Consider the following 24,591-nt stretch of genomic DNA (forward strand, 5'->3'; position numbering starts at 1 on the left):
TGAGAAGATCAAAAGGATCTAGGAGAGAATGAGAACAAGTCAAAGTCGTCAGAAGTCGTACACTGACCACCGAAGACGAAATTTGGAATTTCCAATCGGTGATAAGGTATATTTGAAAGTCTCTCCATTTAAAACGGTGATTTGAGGGGGAGGGGAAAGGAAAACTAAGCCCAAGATATATCGGTCCGTATGAAATTTTGGAGAAAATTGGACCAGTAGCCTACAAAGTAGCCTTGCGAGTAGCACTAGCAGGTATCCACAACGTGTTCCATGTATCCCAACTGCAGAAACACGAGCCAGATCCTATGCATGTTCTTCAAAACTAGACCATAGAGATATGAAAAGATCTAACTTACCCCGAAGAGCTAGCTCAAATCTTAGATCAAAGGGATCAGGTCTTAAGAAACAAGGTTATTCCATTGGTAAAGGTGTTATGGAGAAATCATGACGAAGAAGAAATGAAAACTTCTTATCCACATTTGTTTAATTGTGAGAATGAGTGATTTCGAGGACGAAATTCCTTTTTAGAGGGGGAGGATGTAATACTCAATATTTAATATCAAAGGTATTTATGAAAGTTATGGGGTCAAAATGGAATTTATCAAAGTTTCGGGCTAATGTGTAAGTTCTAAAACTTGAATGAAAAGGCAAGCGACAGAACCAAGACAAAATTTGGAGGGTAAAAATTTTTAAAGAGTCATGGAATGTCAAAAAGAAGAGATTTTCAAAGGTTTTGGGTCAAAATTACGGGATTAAATTACGGGTCAAAAGAAGAGATTCAGGCCAAAGTGCAGAATCTAAAAATTAGCGGAGGGTGGTCAAAATGAGGGTTTTTCTAGAATTTCAAGGGTGTATTGATACATTCTAAACTCGTGGGGTCTAATGGAATCAGTGAAAGGTCTAGGGTTTGAGAGATAGTGTGGCAAAAGCATGAAATATCAAAAATTGAGGGGTAGAAATGCAATTATTACAAGATAGGTGTGAAATCTGCAAAGCACTGGCCAACTTTGCAGCGACTATCGTCAGAACTACCAAAGGGCATCAAAATGATCCCCAGGCCAGGATGGTTCTATTAAACCTAGCCATTGGCCGAGATCTGTGGTGTGTCGACGGGAATTAATTTTTAAAGAAAATCTGAATTTGGCCCAAAATTTTGAAACAATTTGGTCGCCACTTGGCTCAATTTAGGGCTTGATATGATAAGGTTTGAAGCTTGGCAACCAGGAAAGCTTCTGATTGGTCGAAGAACCGGTCAAAATCGGGTATAAATAGGGTTCGAATGGCTGAGGGTTCCAAAATAAATTGAAGTAGATTGGCCGTGTTTTAGCAAGAATCGAGCCTTAGGAATAAGGGGCTTTTGTTCCTCGAGTGCTAGGGAGTGTTTTTGGAAAATTTGGGAGCATTTGGTATAGGTTTCAAGGGGTTTTGGGAGTTAGCCAGAAAATCGAGCCTTGCCGAAGCCGAGACCTACAACCACCCATTTGAGGCTTTTTTGGTGGCTTTTTCCGACGACTGAGGGTACCCCTAAGATCGCCTCTTCAAGTACTTCAAGACCCTGTAGCTTGTTTGGCTGTTGGAGGTTGTCGCCGATGGCCGTCGTCGAAGAAGACGACCGGAGAAGACATGGCGCGTGTGCTCACGCGCGGACTTCACTCTCAGCCACTCTTTTGGCTTGTGAGGGCGTGTGAGGTACGGGAAAAATCCAAAATTAATTTTATTATTTTTTTAAAATTATTTTATGGATATTTTTGCAAAAATATTTGGAGAAACTAAGTGTTTGGTATTTATTATGGATTTTCGAAGGAAAAAAAGGTTTAGAAAAAATAGAGAAAAATAAGGAAAATTAAGAAAATTATGGAAAAAATAGAAATATTGATTTTTATAATCATAATGATAATTAGAAGACGACTTGACTGTTAGAAGGAAGGATTACACGATTTTTGAGGTGTGATGCTTTTCGAGGCAAAAATCAGTTTTATCGAAATTAAGGTGAGTGGTCCGATTTCAGTCTTACCGTTGTTTTGGATGTGTCTTGATGTGTGTGTAGTGGGTTCAGGTGAGCGGTTCTACCCTCCCGAGCTTAGGTTTGCATGTGTTTGGACCGAGTTCTAGTGAGCGGCTATACCCTCTAAAACTTATGATATATCGTATAGGTGTTTTACTTACGTATTTCTGGCATCGTATGCATATTGATCATGTTGAATATTGCATTAACTGTTTTATTTATGAGAAATTGGTGCATGGTACGTGTTCTTCTCATATCATCGAGTTATCGATTTTGTGTCCTTGTTAACGGGATGGGGTCTTCTTGAGAATGGGGCAAGGTTAATCCCAGTGATCGGGTGACACGGATGGGCATCTGGGGATTAAGTATATCGCGGCAAGGTCAACCCCAAAGGTGTGTGGAATGGATTTTCCACTCGAGGTTGAGTATGCTAAGGAGATTTCTCAAATTAGATGTGTTGCATGTGGTATTTGTCTGTATATGTCCTGTTCATGTGTTATTCATGCATTCAATAAACTGTATCATGCCATCATTTGGATGTTTTATCATCTAATATTACTTATGCCTCTGGAACATTCAACGTTCCAATTAGGGACTGCTACAAGGGCAAGGACGTGGCCAGTTGAGGGCCAACAAAGTTTAGTATAGTAGCTGTTGTATCGTTTTGGGGTGGTAGTACTTACTTGATATATGTATGGACGGGCGCATGATAGCGTTATTATCATTTTATAGCATGTAATACGTATCTTGCTATGTATGAACCCCGTGGTAGGCCACAGTATTTGATGTTATGATATTATTTTTCGCTGCATAATGTTATGATTCGTTTAGTTTGAGACTATGGATATGGATAGCTAAACGGGCAAGACTGGGGTTTCCGGGATTTCACCTTCATGTGAAGATTGTTCTTGAAATCACTGCGGGTGCCACCCTGTGTAAGCATGTGAGATTGTTCATTGGATAGTTATATGTGTCAGGCATGTTGGAAGTTGTTCTTGCTGCACCGCGTGTGATAATCATGAAAAAAAAATCCCCGGGGATTCCCTTATAGTGGCACGCCTAGTGAAGCAGGGTGTTATCTAGTTATAAATTTGGGAGAATAAACCCTTAGATATAAATTTTGTGCATGACTATCCAATTATTTTACAATTTGGGAGAATATTTTCTTATCTAGTTATATTGCAGGAATTTCTGATAGATGGATAGCATTGCAAGAATTTAGAAATTTTGAATAATTTTGAATTAAGATTAAGGAATTGAGGAAGGTCTAATTCATGGGATCTGATGAGTTTGGGGTATGGTACAAGTAAGTATTATAATTAATTAAATCTTGTAAAGACATGGGAATCCTTATTAACGAAAGTTTTATTTGAAGTCTTGATGGATTTAAAAATTTTGAGGAATTTAGATAACAAGTGCTTGAGGTACCATTTTACTAAATTGTTCTAGGTGAATTTCGAGATCCAAGAGAATTATTTGAATTAAGGTTATGGACCTGATAAAGGTTAGTAGGTCCCAAGTTCGTAAAATCCTTATGCAGGATTGTGGATATAACTGTTTGGAATTTATTGGAATGGTAATCAACTGGATTCACAAAAGTCGGGAAATTCAGAAGACTTATGATTTTTGAGTATAGACTTATTAGTTGGGTATGAATGACTCGGGATTATTTTACCATTAAGGTTTAAGTATTGGTCACGTGATTTCGAGTATGATCATTCCAAACAAAAAATACCTGATGACTTTGAAACGGACACAGCTTGGGAATTAAAGAGAGGAAACTTCAACCCAAAAGGTAACTATCTCAGTTATTTCATTTTGGAAAATCTAGTAGGTTTGGAAACTTGGTTAAGGGCCAAACAAAAAGCTAAGACTGCTATACTTGAGAAAAAGGCGATCGCTTGGCTCGGGACTGTCCAAAAGACCTAGGTGCCAAAAATTTGACTACTGCATCGTGCGATGAGTGGGCTTAGGGATTCGGAGGTTTAAAAAAGGGGTGGTGAAATTGTGATTGCATACGTGGATCAGGGTAGGTTGTAACCATGAGTGGAATGCTTTCTCGTGTAGGCATGTGTTGTGGTATGGGCTTGCTTAGGAAAGCGTATTTCCGGAATAGCAAGCATAGGGATGTGTGTTCCCCAGAATTGGCCTTTAAGGGAGAAATTTATTTTGGTTACTGACTTAACCTTTGGTTTAGTGTGCGGATTGTTATACACCCCAACAATTATGAGCAATTGGTTCTAGTTTGATTATCTCGAATCTTACCCTTGTTAATGCAAATGATGATGTAGTAGTAGGCATGCTTTGGTGCACCAAGAAGTTGGCCTTTGAAGTGAGAATAAGCCAATGTGAGGAAGGAAATGTTGTAAGTTATGTGAACTAAGTGTTTGGGTAAGTTAGTTGATGTTATGTGGGGATTTCCCGAAGGACCAACCAATAAGGGAAGTGATGATGGCTCTAACCATCACCTTGGGAGTGAAGTAATACAAATTCTTACGCTATGTGGGAGTACATACCCTTACCTAGGAATCATATGAAATGCCAAAAATGTTGGAGTCATGCAAATACAAGAATAACAATGGATCACATTACCTATGTGGGACCAAGGATGTGGGGTACAAAACTACTGGTTGTCGATCGTTGGGTTGTGGTAGCCGATAGTTGGATGTATGGGCACCAGTTATCGGCCGTTATAATTAGCCAAGAGACTTGGTACTGCTAATCACCCATTAGCTATTAGTTGTCGACCGTTGAGTCCTGACAGTCGATCATTAAATGTATAGGCTTTAGTTATCGATTGTTGTGACTAGCCTAGACAAGCCAAGATATCTAGTACTGTGAAATTACCTACCCCTGGTACTGCTAGTACTATGAAATTACTTACCCCTGGTATTTTGCATAACATTGTTGTACATAATGAGAGAAAATCACTTAACCTACCCTCTCATTGAGAAATTGAATTTTCCATAAAATTCCACCTAGATCCAACTCCGTTGGAGGTTGAAGTTACCTTGAAAACTCTGATGGCATTATGTGAAAAATTTGAGGTCTTCATGGATCATGACTGCCTGAAGTACTTGTTCTCTCATAGGATTTGAGTGGGGGCAGCGGGGGTGGATAGAGTTCTTGAAGGATTGCGACTGTGTGGTCCAGTAACATCTTGGGAAGGTGTATGTGGTGGCTAATAAGCCTGCTTTGATAGCCTGTTATGGGTAAACGTGATAGCTAATACGGGAATGAGCTAGCTCTAATAGCCTGTTCTAATGACCCGAGAGTGGGAACTGGAGGAGGCTTTAAGCCTATGGTAATGGATGTGATTCCTGAGCGAACCTATATTTACATAGCTAGCCTGGTGATTCACTCCCATCTGATGAACAAACTCGATAAGCTATTTTGGAAGACTCGAAAGTATGGTCATATGTTGACAATTGGGAATGGGTTAAAAACCCAGACTTCGATTTTTTGGATAAAATACCTCGATTTCTAAGTCAAATTTATGTGCCTGGGGCCAAAAGTTAAGGCAAACCATATTGAATGAGGCACACCATGCCAAATAAATCATTCACCCCAATGTAAGGGTTTGAGGAATGAAATAATGTCTCTTGGGAAAGGTGTTCTAGAGATATCATGATTTTGAGGAATTTGCTTGATAAGGTGAAAATTGAGGGACTTGTGCGGTAAAATTTCGAGGACGAAATTTATTTTAAAGGGGGGAGAGTGTAATACTCGAGATTTTTAAACTCAAATACTTAAGGAAATAGGACATTTCAAATTCAAAGGATAGTGGAAGTCCTGAGAGGAAAAGTTTAGTTTTTGAACTAAGGGAAAAATCATAATTTTAAAGTCCGGGTAGAAGTGCAATTTTCAAAAAAGAAACCTAGGGCTAAGTGTAATTATCTAAATGACCCGAGAATTGGTGAGATTCAAGGATAGCTCGAGGACCTAAATGAAATGGATTTTAAACTTCATTTCTGTTGTGCCATGAAAAATAGGTTGAGAAAAAAATGAGAATTTTTAAATAAAAAATAAAAAGGCTCGCGGCAGTGTGCCACAAGCCCACTTGCGGCAAAGGGCTTGCCATAAGGGCCTTGTGGAATCGTGCCACGAGCCTTCTTTGTGGTAGAACCTTGTGGCAAGAGCTAGTGGCAAAGTCTTGTGGCAAAAACCTTGTGATGAGAGCTAGTGGCAAAGCGTTGTGGCGGAAGAGCTAGTGGCGAAACCTTGTAGCGAAAGAGCTAGTGACGAAGCCTTGTGGCGGAAGAGCTAGTGGCAAAGCCTTGTGGCGAAAGAGCTAGTGGTGAAGTCTTGTGGCAAAACCTTGTGGTGAGATCTAGTGGCGAAGCCTTGTCGTGAAAGAGTTTGTGGCAAAGCCTTATGGCGAAAGAGCTAGTAGCGAAACCTTGCGGTGAAACCTTGTGGCAAAAAAGCTTGTGGTGAGACCTAGCGGCGAAGTTAAAGCCTTGTGGCGAAGTTGTTTGTGGCTAAAAAACCTTGTGGCAAGGCCTTGCGGTAAGCCCTTGCGATAGTGTGCTGCAAGGCGTGCGGCGTTACGGCAAGCCTTGTGGCAAGGCCTTGCGGTAGTGTGCGACAAGCCTTGTGGCAAGGGCTTATGGTAGTGTGCCGTAAGGCCTTGCGGTGAAGTCTTAATTACAGCCACACACCTTGAACATGGTTCATTCAACAAGCGACACGTGTCAGCACCAAGCATCCTTGAAAATTGTGCCCTATAAATACCTAGCTACAGGACATTGAAAAGGCATTCCAATTTTGATAAAATCTAGACACTTTGAATGCACATTTATTGTTTTTGTGAATAGCCATTGAGATTTGAAATTGACTTTGGCATCAGAGGGTCTTCACTGGGGAAGATTCCTGCAAGCCTTCTAACCCATTTTCTGAGCATCAACAAGGTTAAATCCTTGCAGAGAAGTTAGCGACGAAGTCAAATCCTTGCGGCGAAGTTAGCAGCGAAGCCAAATCCTTACGGTAAAGCTAGCGGTGAAACCAAATCCTTACGGCGAAGCTAGCGGCGAAAGCAAATCCTTGTGGCAAGAGCTAGTGGCGACGCCTTGTGGCAAAACCTTATGGTGAGAGCTAGTAGCAAAGCCTTGTGGTAGAAGCTTGTGGCAAGAGCTAGTGGCGAAGCCTTGTGGTAAGAGCTGGTGGCGAAGTCTTGTGGAAAAAACCTTATGGCGAGAGCTAGTAACGAAATCCTTGCGGCGAGCATCCTAACGGCAAACTCCCTTGAGGCGACCTCTCTTACAGCAACCTAACTTCACCCGATACTGAGTTCAAGTGGACCCCACATCACAAATTTTAATTGTTGTATTTTGGAAACAACAATTTCAATATAACTTTGGATTTCAAAACTTATTAAATATAACTTTGGATTCCAAATATTATTCAATTTAGTTTTGGACAATTGGCGGCATATGATTGGGCATGAGAATCAAGGCCACACATGGAGGGACAAGTGACGGGGTATGTGGTGACACGAGATTGGCCTGGGATTTCTATATATAAGGCCTAGGGGTAAAGAACAAAGCATTTGGGTTGGGATTTGGACCAAAACTATGACAAATTGAGAGAATGTGAGGTGAGGAATAAGATATTGACAGAGAGGGGAAGATTCTACAAGAAGAAGGATCGAAAACGGTGAAGAAAAGAAGGAGAAATGAGCTTTGTCGGAATTTTTGGGTCTTCATCAGAGTATGGACCAAAACAGTTAGAAAACATCGAGGTAAGTCCATTTTCTTGTTATAATCATGTAAAGGGGGAAGAGAGGGACCCATAGGTTCAAACGGTGGTCGAATCGGAGCTAAAAAGAGGGAGATATGACAAAAAAATCAGAGATGTCGTGCATTGTCACCGGAGAAGAAGGCGACGCGTGTACTGCATGCGCCACTACTGGCTGCGCGTCCAGGTGCCTGGGCCACCTTCATGGGGCACGTGAGGGTGCGTGATAGCTCCTTCTGACCTGAAATTTTATAGCTTTGACCCTCTTTTAACTCTCTACAACCCTATGTAAAAATATTTAAGTTTTGGTTTACGAAAATACGTGTTTTTTGCAAAAAAAACCTAACCCGACGAGCATGAACGGTGCACTCGAAAGGTAAACTATTAAGGTGATTAGTTCATGCATATTTTTGACATATCTTGAGCATCGTTGGCTTCATTTGTGTGATGTTTGTGGCTTCATCTCATGTTTCCTTTATATCAAGCATGCTTTGTTTCTATTTTGTTTATCATACATCATAACATATGTTGTTGTGGCAAGCTTGTGGGCCAACATGTGTGGTCGAGGACCACGAGATGAGGGAAGGGTGTTAGGGACATGTTGGCATGGGGGTGATTGTAACATCCTGGGTAAGGCTTCCATAGAGGGGAAGGATTCCATAACATTTTGCATACTGCAGCTGCACGCATGTTTCCTTTTCTCGAACCATCTCACTTAGATGTAACTATCTAACTTGAATATTTCATACCCATGGAACATTCAACATTCCAGGTATATCAAATGTGTCAGGTGCTTTAGGTTCCAGTTCGACTAAAGGCAAAGAGGTGGTGATTGTTTAGTTATAGCGTTTCTCCTTAACCGTTGTATACATTTGAAATTCCAGCTATTGTATTGTAACTAGCAGTTAGGATGCTTAAAATAAATGATGTATGATGTGGATGTGCGTGTCTACGGTGGTACTAACCTATGCACTAGTGATAACGCTGTAATTATGTTGGACGATTTGATAGTTTGGTACATGCCCGGATTATGTCTAATTAAATTAGTGGGAAATCTTACCTTTTCAACATTTTTAGGTTCGATCCTATGCTTCCATTGACAAGGATTTCCCAATAACGCCCGAGGTTGTTATTAGCGTCTAATAAATATCATATAGCTTCATTATATATTTGAAATACAGGGTGTTACATATATGGTTGGCTTGCTACAATAGCAATGAAGAAACTAAAGAGAGGAGCAACAGAGGAAGGCCAAGGGCTCTGAATGAAGAAGAACGAACAGAGGCCAAGAGAGAGAATGCAACAACTTACAAAAATCGAAAACCCACCCAATCAGACAAGAAGGACACACACCATCACCCCTCTCATCCTCCCATGCCACGTGCCCCCCAAAACTATTGCACATACGACAAACGGATCAAGGAATTGCGACTCTCTACAACAAGAACAGTTGACCGTTCGTAAGGAGTTATCGACCTTTTTAACCCCTTATCCAAAACTTTCAAAAATTACATCTACGCCCATTGTTAACTCTTAATAGCATTTTCATTATCTCATAATGACACTAAGGCCCCTGTTAACTCTTAATGACATGCCTATCAACTCTTGACATATGCTCCTCATTAATTTGATCATTGAACCCGATTCGTTAACTCTTAATGGTAAACTTCATTAACTCTTAATGACGATTTTAGCTTAATCACTTCGTGAACCATCACACCTAGATATGTGTGTGACCTTCTAAGTTCACTACTAAGTAGCAATCAGGAAATGTCAACCGCCTTGATATTTACCAAACACCTTTGGTCTACAACGAGGATCTCTCCATCTCGTCGAAGCACCTCGAAAGACCCTGAGTGAGAACTAGCATTATGTCAAAGCAATCCTACCAGTAATGAAGTCTTACTTCAGAATAGAATCTATTTAGGCTTTTAATTCTCGTATACTATAATCACTCCATCTGTTATCATCCCGATTGAGTGAGATTCATGGATTGATCAAACTCACTAACTCGATGACTATGCCAAAATCAATGTGGTGAGATTGAGATAACACATCGGAACTTCTTTCAATATTGGAACAGTTTCCATTCAAGTGTACCTTTGTCAGGGGTTTCTATAATCAAGACCACCATTAATCGCATAAGATGGTCACTTCATGTTGGAGGTTGATGGATCCCATTGGCAATCACTGGCCTCCATACGCCACTGCATAGGGACCACATAGTGCATCTCCCACCCAATAACCAGATGGTTCCTAGCAACGACAAATCCCTATAATCGATATATAAAACAACTGTGTTGCCTTTGGTCTAAGGACCAGTAACATAATCGAAGCTAGTGATAGATCATAGATCTTCTCAACCATGTGATCTATCACGTGCGTCACATTCAGTAGATGTTCCACTAGCATCTTCCCACATGTATACTATATCCATCTCATGGATTATGGCATGCCACTCACCACCCTTTATCATTAGCATTTCATACTAATCAAAGGTAGTATCCCATGTGGCAATCCATACTTGACTAATCATAGTCCCCTTTCTGAGAAGTTTAAGGACTGCGAATTTTCATTAAGATATCCTTAATACAAAGGTCCTTAGTCACATATTCTTAACACTTAAGCATAAGACCTTTAACAGGAAATCTAGGAACTCATTCATATATAATCATTAGAGAGCTATGAAAGAAGATATGATCTCAAAATATGAAAACACATTTTGATATATTTATTTGTGCAAGAATTATATCATTAGTCCCATAATAATAATTGCTAGATGCCATCTTGTGATGACTTGCTCCCACTTATGGGCGCTATTAGTTGTAACGGCTTGTATTTTTAATATGTTAAGAAACTAAATACAACTATTACATGCTATGTACACCACCCGAGCATTATGGGAAATCCTTTGTGAACGGAAGTAAGGATCGAACCTAAAATAACTAGGATTTCAATAATGTTACCTTAAGTCAAGTTCATAGAGTAAACACACACACATGCGTCTACATAGCAGCTGTCTTGTTTCTCACAAATTCCAAACATACATCTCACACCCTTATAGAGTTACAAAAGCTTCATACATACATCCATACATTCTGTAATCTAAGTATCGTAGCCTCTATTCACAATACAACAGTTATGCTACAAAATCATATACAGCGTTTCAAGAAGGCTTAAACAAAACATCCACCACCTCCTTGCCATTTGCTCGAACTTGCACCTGGCACGTTTGTTATACCTGGGATGTTGAATATCCTATGGGTATGAAACACTCAAGTTAAACAATAGCATCTAGGTGAAATGGTTCATGAAGAAGAATATATGCGTGCAAATGTAGTATGCAATATGAAAGCTTCCCTCGTGGTAGCAAAGCCAGGGTGTTGCAATCACCTCCGCAGTCATCATGGTAACTCACTGCAAGAGCATGAGATCTAGGCTCACCTCAAGAGAATGAGATCCCTTATGATGTCCAAACAACTAGCCACAGTCACAAAAATGACATGATGAATGACAAAGCAGAAGGAATATGCATAAACCAAAGGAAATATGACATTGATTAGTGGTTAATTTTGTAAAAATTTTGTTATAATTATACCCTTCTTTTGATCTTAAAAATGATTTAAATTAGATATTAATATATATTTTATGGTTATATGCAAGTTTAAATTGAAAAATGAATGAAATGAAATTTTAAAGTAAAATTTAATAATAATAATAATAATATATAAAATTATATATAATACATATACATCATTATATGCATGCATGTAATATATATATATAATATAATCTAATATATATATATGTGTGCCATGTGTAATACATATATATAATATATAATTTATTAATAACATTAAATTATTTTTTTTAGGCATGAAGAATTCAAGCCCATGAAGATTTAAAGTCCATGAAGACATCAAACCCATGAAGAAATCAAGCCCATGAAGATTTAAAGTCCATGAAGACATCAAATCCATGAAGAAATCAAGCCCATGAAAAATTCAAATCCATGAAGAATTCAAGCCCATGAAGAATTAAGGCCCAATTTGAGCAACCCATGGAAGATATTATTTGGAGAAGGCCCAAGGATTATTTTTAATCCTAATAAAGATTAAAAAACCAATTTATAGAAATCTATTTTTATTTTTTATGTGAGAGCTTTATTAGGTATGTTTTTTAGCTAAAATCCATTTAACTATTAGGTGGATATTATAGCTAAAATCCATTTAACTTTATGAGTGCTTTATTAGGTATGTATTTTAGCTAAAATCCATTTAATATTAGGTGTGTATTATAGCTAAAATCCATTTAACTTTAAGTGTGTGAGTGCCCATTAGATATAATTATGTCTAGTTGAATAATTGAAATTGTGTGGTTTGTATTGCATCTTGTGGCCTATAAATAGATCACTTGATTGCATTTGTAAGTGTGATTATTATTCTTGAATCAAAGTTTAGTTATTTCCTTAGAATTCTCTCTTTGAGAATTGCTTTTGTTCTCTCTCATTTTCTTTAGTATTTTCTCTTGTGATTTTACTACCTTCATTTCTTTCTTCTTTTAAATTCTTATGTCATTTATTATTACTTTATTATTCACCGCCTAAATGGACGGTTAGTTTCTAGCTTTTAAATTTCTGTAATTTTTATTCTTGTATTTTAATTGTTCACCGCCTAAATGGCCGGTTAGTTTATGCCTTTAAATTCTTGCAATTTTAATTCTTGTATTTTAATTATCTACCGCCTAAATGGCCGGTTAGTTTCTTCTATTTTAATTCCTGTCATTTAAATTCTGTCATTTAAATTCTGTTATTTAAATTATGTCATTTAAATTCCTGTCAATTAATTTAATAGAGATGAGTAGCTAAATCTAATCTTGGGTTAAGGCAAGGACAGTGTCCAATGCTAATGATTCCCAAATAAAGTTACGCTTTAAATGAGTAACATTAGTTTAAACTTCAATATGAGTGTGTTTTGATTATTGAAAAATCACTAGGTTTGGATTGGAGCGTAAGCCTAACTTAGAGCTTTCATGTCATGCATGAGAGTTACTAAAACTGGAAACGCTATCATACCCAAACCCGGATGATTAATTTAGTTGTTTTGTGTATTAATTGTAATTGAATTTATGGTAGTTTCTTAACTTAGAATCCCGCATATCATGTATGGGGATTGCTTAAACTAGAGCTATCATTATCTTTAATTGCATTTAATAACAAACCCTCATATCTGAAATTAAATTAATGTTGCTAATCTTTTATGCTTAAATTTGGGAATCAACGGGTTGGCACTGAAATTGTCTTAACTCAAGTACTATCCAATTTCATATTCTCACGTTCAGTATTTATTTCAACTTCTGTCTTGTTTTATTTTCTAGTATTTGTTATCATGTTATTCTTTTTCTTTTGCCATAAATAAATCTCTCAGTGGACGACCTGGACTTATCCAGAAAGTATAAATTTAAATTTGGACTACAACTGCACTCGTACACTGACGAGTATAAACCTCTCGCCTAAATAAATAAAAAAAAATATAAAATTTTTATTGTGTTTTGTTTTGTGTTTTAAATGCAGGGTGAGAGTGCAGTCAAATTTTGGCGCCGTTGCCGGGGAGATTGAGGCAAAAACAAAAAGAAAAAAAAAAAGAGAAAGAAGAAGCATCTCCTGATAAATTCGGTAACTCTGTTTCTTTTTACTTTATTTTTGTTTGTCCATTGTGTATGATACTTAGATCTGGTAGAACTGTAGAAAATCAATCGCTCATGTCTCAACACAATGAGAACATACCACTTGCACACAACATGTCTGCACGTGGTAGTGACCACGGTGACCCTGATCCCATTGATCAGGAGATGATCAGACCCCTCAGAGAGTATCTTCATCCTCCTAGGCAGACAACCCCCTCTTGTATTATTCTTCCCATCAACCACCATAGGTTTAACTTCAAACCTGGCACAATCCAATTGTTGCCAACTTTTCATGGCATGGATTCTGAAAATCCATATACTCATATGAAAGAATTTGAGGAAGTATGTAGCACTTGCATGGACCATACAGCAAATGAGGATGTCATAAGATTAAAACTCTTTCCATTCTCACTGAAAGATAAGGCAAAAATATGGTTAAGCACTCTCCCACCTAGATCTATAGGAACTTGGAGAGAAATGCAAACAACTTTCTTAAAAAAATACTTCCCTGCCAACAGAACTGCTACTCTTCAAAGACAAATCATGAACTTTGCCTGTAAACCAAATGAGAATTTTGCTCAAGCGTGGGAAAGGTTTAAAGACCTTCTTCACACTTGTCCGCACCATGCTTTTGAGCAATGGAGAGTGGTCAGTTTCTTTCATGATTCACTCACTCCCCAATTGAAAATGCTAGTTTCTACAATGTGCAATGGAGAATTCTATGAGAAGACTCCAGAAGAAGCTTTCCACTTCTTTGACACATTGGCTGAGAATACAAGGAACTGGGAAGTTGGTCCAACATCTGCTCTTGATTCAAGAGAAAATCCACAACCTAGAGGGAGATACCAACTGAGTGAGAGTGACGATTTAAATGCAAGATTAACTGCTCTAACAAAGAAAGTTGAAAACATGCAACCCAAAAAGGTGCAATCTGTTAATCAAGTGGAAGTAAAGTGTGCTGTGTGTGATGCAACAGATCATTCAACTGAAGAATGTCCTACCCTACCTGCTTTCAAGGAGGTATTGTATGGGCAGACTAATAACAATCATTCACACAACTTTGAGGGGAGACAAAATCAAAATCAGAGTGGAGCCTATTATGGGAATAATCAGAACTACAATTCATACCATCCCAATAATAGAAATCACCCCAATTTTTCTTGGAGAAATGATTCTGGAAATCATTCTCAACCTCCCTTCCCTACACAACAACACACCTTTCAACAAAATCAAGGTTCTTCATCCAATACTTATCAACCTCCTCATAGGAGATCTTTGGAAGATACCTTGCACCAGTTCATCCAAAGTCAAACAGGTATCAACAATCAGGTTGCTCAGCTTGTCAAAAATCAAGACCAAACAAATAGAGCTGTAGAAGACATTAGGAGCCAGTTGACCAAGATAACACAAACATTGAGTGTGAGAGAACCCGGAAGATTTCCATCCCAAACTAATCCTAACCCAATTAGACAAACCAACCAGGTAGAAGCTTCAAATAGTGAAACCAACACTCATGAACAAGTGCAAGCAGTGACTGCCCTAAGAAGTGGAAGAATAATTGAGAAACCAACTGATCCTAGGATAAACCAACATGTTGATGAAGAAAAAGAACCAAAAGATCATGAATCCACCGTGGAAAAAAATGAGAAAAATGAGAAAAATGAAAAAAATGAAAAACAAAAAGAAGATGAGAAAGAAATTCAATACAGGCCCAAACCACCTTTTCCACAAAGGTTGAATCATTTGAAAAAAGAGCAACAAAATGCAGATATATATGAAGTGTTTAAGCAAGTGAGAATCAACATCCCGCTGTTGGATGCAATCAAACAAACACCTTCATATGCAAAGTTTTTGAAAGATCTGTGCACTGTCAAAAGGAAAACAAATGTGCATGAAAAGGCATTCTTGACTGAACAAGTCAGCGCCATTCTCCAATTGAAAACTCCTCCCAAATACAAAGATCCAGGCTGTCCAACCATTACATGCATCATAGGAAGTCAAAAGGTTGATCGGGCACTCTTGGATTTAGGAGCTAGTGTCAATTTGTTGCCATATAGTGTGTATCAACAGTTGGGATTAGGTGAGCTTAAACCCACTAGAGTGACCCTTCAGCTGGCTGATCGATCAGTCAAAGTTCCACGAGGAATTGTGGAGGATGTTCTGGTACAAATCGATAAGTTCTACTTTCCAGTGGACTTCATCGTTTTGGACACCCAGCCGCATCAGGGGCCTCAACCTCCTGTGCCAGTCATCTTAGGTCGACCATTCCTTGCCACATCAAATGCCATCATCAACTGTAGGAATGGTGTGTTAAAGTTATCTTTTGGGAACATGACTGTAGAAATGAATATCTTTAGGGTAGCCAAACATCAGGACACTGAGAGTGAAGTGGAGGAGGTAGACTTGATCCAAACACTGACCAATGACTGTTTTGAAGAGTTCATGAGAAGACCCAAAGAAGGAAATCAAGATCTTGAAGAAATAAAAGAAGTGGAAGTCATAAGCAAAGAAAGTGAGAAGCCTACATGGATGCTTGGTTTAGAGCCATTAAGAAACTTGGACAGTAAGCTCATGGCTCCTGATAGCCATCAGTCCACGCCTGAGAGAAAGCCATTGCCCAGTGATTTGAAGTATGTCTTTCTAGGAGAAGGGGAAGCATTCCCAGTGGTGATCTCTTCAAGTTTGACACCTCAGCAAGAGCAACAATTGATAGAAGTTCTAAAAGCACACAGGAAGTCATTAGGATGGACCATTTCAGATTTGCAAGGTATTAGCCCTTTGATATGTACTCATAAGATATTCTTGGAAGAAGGAGCAAAACCAGTTAGGCAAATGCAAAGGAGATTAAATCCCAACATGAAAGAAGTTGTCAGAAAAGAAGTGCTGAAGCTATTGGATGCTGGAATAATTTACCCAATCTCTGATTCTAAGTGGGTAAGTCCAACACAAGTAGTACCCAAAAAGTCTGGAGTCACTGTTGTAAAAAATGAGAACAATGAACTGATTCCCACACGCATCCAGACAGGATGGCGTATGTGCATTGATTATAGAAAGCTCAATTCTGTGACAAGGAAAGATCATTTTCCTTTGCCTTTCTTGGATCAAGTTCTGGAGAGAATAGCAGGCCAAGCCTACTATTGTTTCTTAGATGGGTACTCAGGGTACAATCAGATAGAAATTGCACTAGAAGATCAAGAGAAGACAACTTTCACATGTCCATTTGGGACATTTGCATACAGGCGCATGCCATTTGGGTTATGCAATGCTCCAGCCACCTTTCAAAGGTGTATGATGAGCATTTTCAGTGAAATGGTTGAGCAGATTGTTGAAGTATTTATGGATGACTTTTCTGTTTATGGAAGTAACTTTGAGGCCTGTTTGGAGAATTTGAAAAAGGTGTTAGCAAGATGTGAGGAAACAAATCTGATACTCAATTGGGAAAAATGTCACTTCATGGTGAAACAGGGCATAGTCTTGGGGCACATCGTTTCATCTAGGGGGATGGAGGTAGACAGATCAAAAATTGAAACAATTCAAAAACTCCCCATCCCTAGGAATGTGAAAGACATCAGAAGTTTTTTAGGACATGCAGGGTTTTATAGGAGATTCATTGCTTCCTTTAGCACCATAACAAGACCCTTGTGCCATTTGTTGTCTCAAGATGTTCCGTTTGAATGGAGTCCTGCCTGTCAAAATGCTTTTGATAAATTGAAAGATGCACTCATTTCAGCACCTATCATTCAGTCCCCTGATTGGTCCCTCCCGTTTGAACTTATGTGCGATGCTAGTGATTACGCGGTAGGAGCTGTGTTAGGGCAGAGGAAGGATAAGAAACCTCATGTGATATACTATGCTAGCAAAACTCTTAATGAGGCACAAAAGAATTACACCACTACAGAGAAAGAGTTACTAGCAGTTGTCTTTGCCCTGGACAAGTTCCGATCTTACCTCGTAGGGTCATTAGTGATCATTTTTACTGATCACGCTGCTCTGAAGTATTTGTTCACAAAGCAAGATGCAAAACCCCGTCTGCTCCGATGGATCTTACTCCTGCAAGAGTTCAACATTGAAATCAGAGACAAGAAGGGAGTAGAAAATGTGGTGGCTGACCATTTGTCAAGGATTCCAAGTCAAGATCTCACACAATTTGATGAACCAATTCATGACAATTTCCCTGATGAGCAACTGTTTGAAGTGAATGTTATTCGTGCATCATCTGTTGTCCCTTGGTATGCTGACATTGCGAACTACCTGGCAACTGGTCTGATCCCAGACCATTGGAGTAAGCAAGATAGGCATAAATTTTTCAGAAAAGTCAGAACCTTCTTTTGGGATGAGCCCTACCTCTTCAAGTATTGTCCTGACCAAATCATCCGTAGATGCATACCCGATCATGAGCAACAAAGTGTCATCAATTTCTGTCATACTCTTGCATGTGGAGGCCATTTTTCTGTCAAGAAAACAGTTGCAAAAATTTTTCAGAGTGGATTTTATTGGCCGACATTGTTCAAGGATGTGTACAAGTTCTGTTCAAATTGTGATCGATGTCAAAGGTTAGGAAGTTTGTCAAGGAGAAACATGATGCCATTACATCCGATCCAAGTGTTAGAAGTTTTTGACTGTTGGGGTATGGATTTTATGGGCCCATTTGTCAATTCATTTGGTCATGAATATATCTTACTTGCTGTTGACTATGTGTCCAAATGGGTAGAAGCAATCCCGGCCAGAACAAATGACCATAGGACTGTCGTGAAATTTTTGAAAGAAAACATATTCAGTCGATTTGGGATGCCACGAGCAATCATCAGTGATGGGGGTTCCCATTTTTGTAATAAAGTTGTGGCAGGATTAATGAAGAAATATGGTGTACTGCATAAGGTTGCAACACCATACCATCCCCAAACCAATGGTCAAGCTGAGCTAGCCAATAGGGAGATTAAGCGCATATTGGAAAAGACTGTTGCTGCTAATCGTAAGGATTGGTCCTTAAGACTAGTAGACGCTCTTTGGGCATACAGGACAGCTTACAAAACAATTTTGGGAATGTCTCCCTATAGGCTAGTATACGGTAAATCTTGTCATCTGCCGGTGGAAATTGAGCATAAAGCATATTGGGCAATTCATAAGATCAACAAGAGTCTAACTGAAGCAGGCTTATCCAGGAAGCTCCAATTGAATGAACTTGAGGAAATTCGGAATGAAGCATTTGAAAATGCACGATTGGCCAAGGTTCGCATGAAAGAGTTACATGATCGGCACATCATTCGAAAAAGCTTTCAGGTAGGGCAACAGGTACTCTTATACGATTCTCGATTGCATCTATTCCCAGGAAAATTGAAGTCTCGATGGGTCGGCCCTTTTGTAATCAAGTTCATCTCAGGATATGGGTCATTTGAGATAGAAAATCCGGAGTCAGGACAGCTTCTAACAGTCAATGGTCATAGGTTGAAACCATACCAGGGTAGTGTTGAGGAGAATGAAGGAGTTGTGGATTTGGATGATCCACCATCATCTGATGAATAAGGGAAGTTTCATGTCGTCTGGGAATCTGACGTTAAAAGACCACATTTCCATTTAGGTTAAATGGATGTTTATAGATCTGAAAAAAAAAAAAAATAATAATAATAATAATAATAATAATAAAGAAGTATATATATAAGTTGTTCATTTTCTGCATTACTTAATTAACTTTGATTCAAATAGTGTTTCTCTGTATGCAGTCTAAATAAAAATTTTTCCATACGAGTTCATGTATTGAAGACCGTCAGGTATGCCTATCTTCTATCCTTTTATTGCCGATTGAGGACAATGCGCAATTTAAGTTGGGGGGTAAGGTGTACTTATTGATTTATTAGTGAAATAATTTTGATTGACTTGATAATATTGTCTTGTGTGATATATATGATTTTATTGGGCCCTTACTAAAAAAAATAAATAAATAAATAAAATAAAATAAAAAAAAATAAAAATTTACCAAAAAAAAAAATTAATTAAAAAAAAAATAAAAAAAAAATTTTGAATTGAGAGAGACAGAATTGACGCTGGTGGTAGCTATCTTTTCTTGGGCAGTGCAATCACACTGCCCTATAAAGGATAAGGCACACTGCCAAATGTTGAAAAATGAGGCACCAAGCGTTGAAAAAGAGACGCCAAGCCTGACCCTGTAATTGTGACATGTCTCGACTCGAGTGTAGAATAGTGATGACCGTTGCTCTATAAGAGACTCCATATCTGTATGAGGCAAGTCACCCTTCTTGAGCTCAATCTTATCTCTTTTGTGTTATCCTCCGATCAGGTACTCTCATCCCTTTTGCAAAGTTTATAGTTCTTTACTTTCTTTTCAGTATAGTTATTTAAAAAAAAAAAAAATAGATTTTTATCTCTCAAAAATTCACAAATACTATCCATCTCTCCCACAGAATGATTTGAAAAAGATTTATGCTGCTAGGTGTGAAAGACTTAGGCTGTTGATGCATAATAACATTCCTGAAGATATTCGTTGGCTGATCGAAGCAAAAGTTCGATTAGCTGGTGAAACTTCACCGAGTTTTAAGCACTTTCCAGGTTTAGGGAAGAGTAGTTTTTCGAAGAAAAGAAGAGCGAAAAGAGTGAATGGTTGTTACAAATGTGCTCGGTGGACCTGTAACACACGATGCAAATCTGTGGGGTTTACGTCCATAAATCGAGAAGATAAAATTAGTTTCATAAAGGATGGACTGAGTAAGGAGTCTTTGGATGATATCCGATTGACTCTTGAGACGCATCCATGTGGAATAGTGCAAAGAGAACTTCTTGCTTTATGGACCCAGTTCAGAAGTGACCACCAACGCTATAGTCTTGGGAATCTGACTAAAAACGACCCTGTTTGCCAATCTATAAGAAAATTGGATGGGAAGCTTATCCCCACTTCATAGAAAGTGTTTAAGCCGTTTCTGGACGTAAAACCAGAGGAAGATGTGAGCCACAATCACAACTACTTATATATACGCAAGATTTTTGTTTGTATTTATTTCTTGTTGAATTGTTGTATAGCTACTTTTGATCTCCAAACTTCTTTTCAGGACATACAAAAGAAACAAACATGGAAGGGCAGTTCGTTCGTCAAATTAAAACCATATGTGTACTTTGTGGCTCTCAACTTGGGAGTGATATTTGTTACGCACTTGCAGCGAACGAACTTGGTAAAAAATTAGGAGAGAAAAAAATTAATTTGGTATATGGAGGGGGAAGTCGTGGATTGAATGGTTATGTTTCACAAGCTGTACATCTTGGAAATTCATCTGTGGTAGGTATAATGCCAATCCCTTTAGCTGAACCACATATTTCCGGGATTACACGCGGTCAACTTATAGAAACGACTTCTATGTCTGAGCGCATGGCTTGTAAGATTTATCAGTCAGATGCCTTCATTGCTTTACCAGGAGGTTTTGGAACACTTGAAGAAATCTTTTGTATAATCTCCTGGGCCAAGAGTAATCTCCATACCAAACCCATTGGACTTTTAAATGTTAACCATTTTTTCGATGGGTTACTCTCTTTTCTTGATCAGGCTGTGGATCAAAAGTTCATTTCTCTTTCAGCAAGAAAGATTCTCATTTCCGCATCCACCATTGATGAGCTGCTAGAAAAATTACACACTTATGTTCCACAGCACGATCCTTATGAGCCTTGGATAGACTGGTCTAAGGCAATTAGTAACAAGCGCCAAAGGGGTCCGATTAATTTAGATTTATCACTGTGAGAAATGCTCTTTATTAAGATGGCTGAGTAAGGAGTACTTTTTGTACTCTTGAGACGCATCTAGTTATTGTACAACTCGCAGAATTTTTCTTGGTTGTGTTCTTTAAAAAAAAAAAAAAAACAAAAAAAAAAACAAAACAAAACAAAACTGTGGAATGTTGATAGCAAAGTCTTTGATAAGATGGCTGAGTAAGGAGTACTTTTTGTACTCTTGAGACGCATTTTGCTTATCTTATGACTTGCATGAAATTTTTATTTTGGTGTGAAAATATAAATATATATATATGGTGTGCTCATTTGTTGTTTAAGTTTTAGCAGTTCACAGCAAATCTATGGACTTGTGGAGTTACAGGTATTCCTAACAACCCTGATTTATTACTGTAATTCAAGTTGGGGGGTGTAAGGTCTAGTCATGAATCATCTGATTTATATTTAACTGTGAGTTTGTAATTACTAGTTTGTAGTCTTGTGGGAATTGATTGTCTTTATCTACTCTTATAAAAAAAAAAAAAAAAAATTATTATGTGTTTTAAATAATGCTATTCCTAAAGCTTTAAAGTTATGCACTGATAGCCGGTTAAGTTTACAATACGAAACATGAATGCATTGATTTCTCATTTGAAAACGTTTATGCATGAGAATAAGTAATTTACATTCATCGAGGATTCAAAATTTAAAAATTGATTATCGGTCATAAAGTCAAAGGTAACAGTAATTAGCTGATTAGTACACTGTATGATCTCTCAACAGAAGTGGAGACAATTACCCAAGTGAGTGTTTGAGCCTAATAACCGTTAATTCTGAGTGAAATAACACTTACTCTAAATATGTTTTATTGTTTATCTTATCTTTTCAATGGCTTCAAAACATCAATTTGCTTTGAATGTCTAGTATGATAGCGGATAAGTTTGACTGGTTTCAAACTCTGAATTAGATGACTGAGTATCATCGTTTTGTAGAAGCATGATAGAGGGATCAATTTCTTTCATTTTGAGCTTATTAAACCTTTTTCTTTCTTTAAATTAACCTCCTTTGCTATCCCATTTGAGCCATTTGTAGTATAATTTCTTTCGTTACCCTCGTTTGGTGTGATTTTGAGAATTAGTCTGTTTATCTATTTTCATATTTAAAGAAAAAAAAAAGAAAAAAAAAAGAAAAAAGAAAAAAAGAAGAAAAAAAAAGGTGAAAAAAAAAGGGGGAAAATTCTCTTAACTATTCAGCATAACTGTTTCAAAAGAAATGGTAAAAAAAAAAAAAAAAAAAATCCCGACACACCCTTTGCACACTCTACCTTTTCTTTGACAACCCGTATTAACCTTATAGCCCCATTACAACCCAGTCTGGTCCCTTTTGATGCTATAAATCATGTGATCTCAGAATTCGAGTTTGGAGTAGGGAATCATGTTTAAATTCAGAAGTTACTCATCTAGAGCATTATTCCAATCATGAAGCTATGTCAATTTCCTTATTCTTTCATAAAAATACGTTCCTTGTATTTGGGATGGCACCGAGTTTTGAACTTGTTCTGCATTTACTCTTATAACGGTGCACCCCCTTGTGTGTACACCTGAGGAATCCTTTTTATTGGAGAGAAAATCCATAGTGAGATTTGAAGTCAAAACTTCGAGGGAGTAAGTCTGTGTGTTGGTTATCCTAATTTCCATTCCTGAGATTGTATGACCTTTAACCAAAAATCTGATTTAGAATGCTAAATTATTTATTTAATTTTATGCATTTCGGTTTCGAATTTGAAATTTTTACATTCATACAGTTATTGTGAATAAAGTTTGGCAGGTGTATAATCTGATTGCTAAGGGACTAGCAATGTTTAAGTTGGGGGGTATGATTAGTGGTTAATTTTGTAAAAATTTTGTTATAATTATACCCTTCTTTTGATCTTAAAAATGGTTTAAATTAGATATTAATATATATTTTATGGTTATATGCAAGTTTAAATTGAAAAATGAATGAAATGAAATTTTAAAGTAAAATTTAATAATAATAATAATAATATATAAAATTATATATAATACATATACATCATTATATGCATGCATGTAATATATATATATAATATAATCTAATATATATATATGTGTGCCATGTGTAATACATATATATAATATATAATTTATTAATAACATTAAATTATTTTTTTTAGGCATGAAGAATTCAAGCCAATGAAGATTTAAAGTCCATGAAGACATCAAACCCATGAAGAAATCAAGCCCATGAAGATTTAAAGTCCATGAAGACATCAAATCCATGAAGAAATCAAGCCCATGAAAAATTCAAATCCATGAAGAATTCAAGCCCATGAAGAATTAAGGCCCAATTTGAGCAACCCATGGAAGATATTATTTGGAGAAGGCCCAAGGATTATTTTTAATCCTAATAAAGATTAAAAAACCAATTTATAGAAATCTATTTTTATTTTTTATGTGAGAGCTTTATTAGGTATGTTTTTTAGCTAAAATCCATTTAACTATTAGGTGGATATTATAGCTAAAATCCATTTAACTTTATGAGTGCTTTATTAGGTATGTATTTTAGCTAAAATCCATTTAATATTAGGTGTGTATTATAGCTAAAATCCATTTAACTTTAAGTGTGTGAGTGCCCATTAGATATAATTATGTCTAGTTGAATAATTGAAATTGTGTGGTTTGTATTGCATCTTGTGGCCTATAAATAGATCACTTGATTGCATTTGTAAGTGTGATTATTATTCTTGAATCAAAGTTTAGTTATTTCCTTAGAATTCTCTCTTTGAGAATTGCTTTTGTTCTCTCTCATTTTCTTTAGTATTTTCTCTTGTGATTTTACTACCTTCATTTCTTTCTTCTTTTAAATTCTTATGTCATTTATTATTACTTTATTATTCACCGCCTAAATGGACGGTTAGTTTCTAGCTTTTAAATTTCTGTAATTTTTATTCTTGTATTTTAATTGTTCACCGCCTAAATGGCCGGTTAGTTTATGCCTTTAAATTCTTGCAATTTTAATTCTTGTATTTTAATTATCTACCGCCTAAATGGCCGGTTAGTTTCTTCTATTTTAATTCCTGTCATTTAAATTCTGTCATTTAAATTCTGTTATTTAAATTATGTCATTTAAATTCCTGTCAATTAATTTAATAGAGATGAGTAGCTAAATCTAATCTTGGGTTAAGGCAAGGACAGTGTCCAATGCTAATGATTCCCAAATAAAGTTACGCTTTAAATGAGTAACATTAGTTTAAACTTCAATATGAGTGTGTTTTGATTATTGAAAAATCACTAGGTTTGGATTGGAGCGTAAGCCTAACTTAGAGCTTTCATGTCATGCATGAGAGTTACTAAAACTGGAAACGCTATCATACCCAAACCCGGATGATTAATTTAGTTGTTTTGTGTATTAATTGTAATTGAATTTATGGTAGTTTC

General features: G+C 37.2%; 1 protein-coding gene across 1 annotated transcript; it reads left to right on the forward strand.

Annotated features, from left to right (window-relative positions):
* Positions 1–7,857: 7,857 nt before the first annotated feature.
* On the forward strand, positions 7,858–20,975 carry LOC127804506 (uncharacterized). The gene is made up of 4 exons (XM_052341378.1): positions 7,858–7,960; positions 14,892–16,461; positions 16,924–18,856; positions 19,846–20,975. The coding sequence occupies exons 1-4, from the start codon at positions 7,858–7,860 to the stop codon at positions 20,338–20,340; spliced, it is 4,101 nt and encodes a 1,366-aa protein (XP_052197338.1). The 3' UTR covers positions 20,341–20,975.
* Positions 20,976–24,591: the final 3,616 nt, after the last annotated feature.

Source organism: Diospyros lotus, chromosome 6 (genome assembly GCF_014633365.1).
Source record: "Diospyros lotus cultivar Yz01 chromosome 6, ASM1463336v1, whole genome shotgun sequence".
Classification (NCBI taxonomy): domain Eukaryota; kingdom Viridiplantae; phylum Streptophyta; class Magnoliopsida; order Ericales; family Ebenaceae; genus Diospyros; species Diospyros lotus.

What these genes read in the sequence shown, in the direction of transcription:
- LOC127804506 (XM_052341378.1), top strand. Translation starts at nt 7,858, where the DNA reads ATGTCGTGCATTGTCACCGGAGAAGAAGGCGACGCGTGTACTGCATGC. An exon ending in CCTTCATGGGGCACGTGAGG is followed by an intron (nt 7,961 to 14,891) that starts GTGCGTGATAGC and finishes ATCCTAACCCAA; the next exon opens with TTAGACAAACCAACCAGGTA. An exon ending in ATCCAGACAGGATGGCGTAT is followed by an intron (nt 16,462 to 16,923) that starts GTGCATTGATTA and finishes CGTTTCATCTAG; the next exon opens with GGGGATGGAGGTAGACAGAT.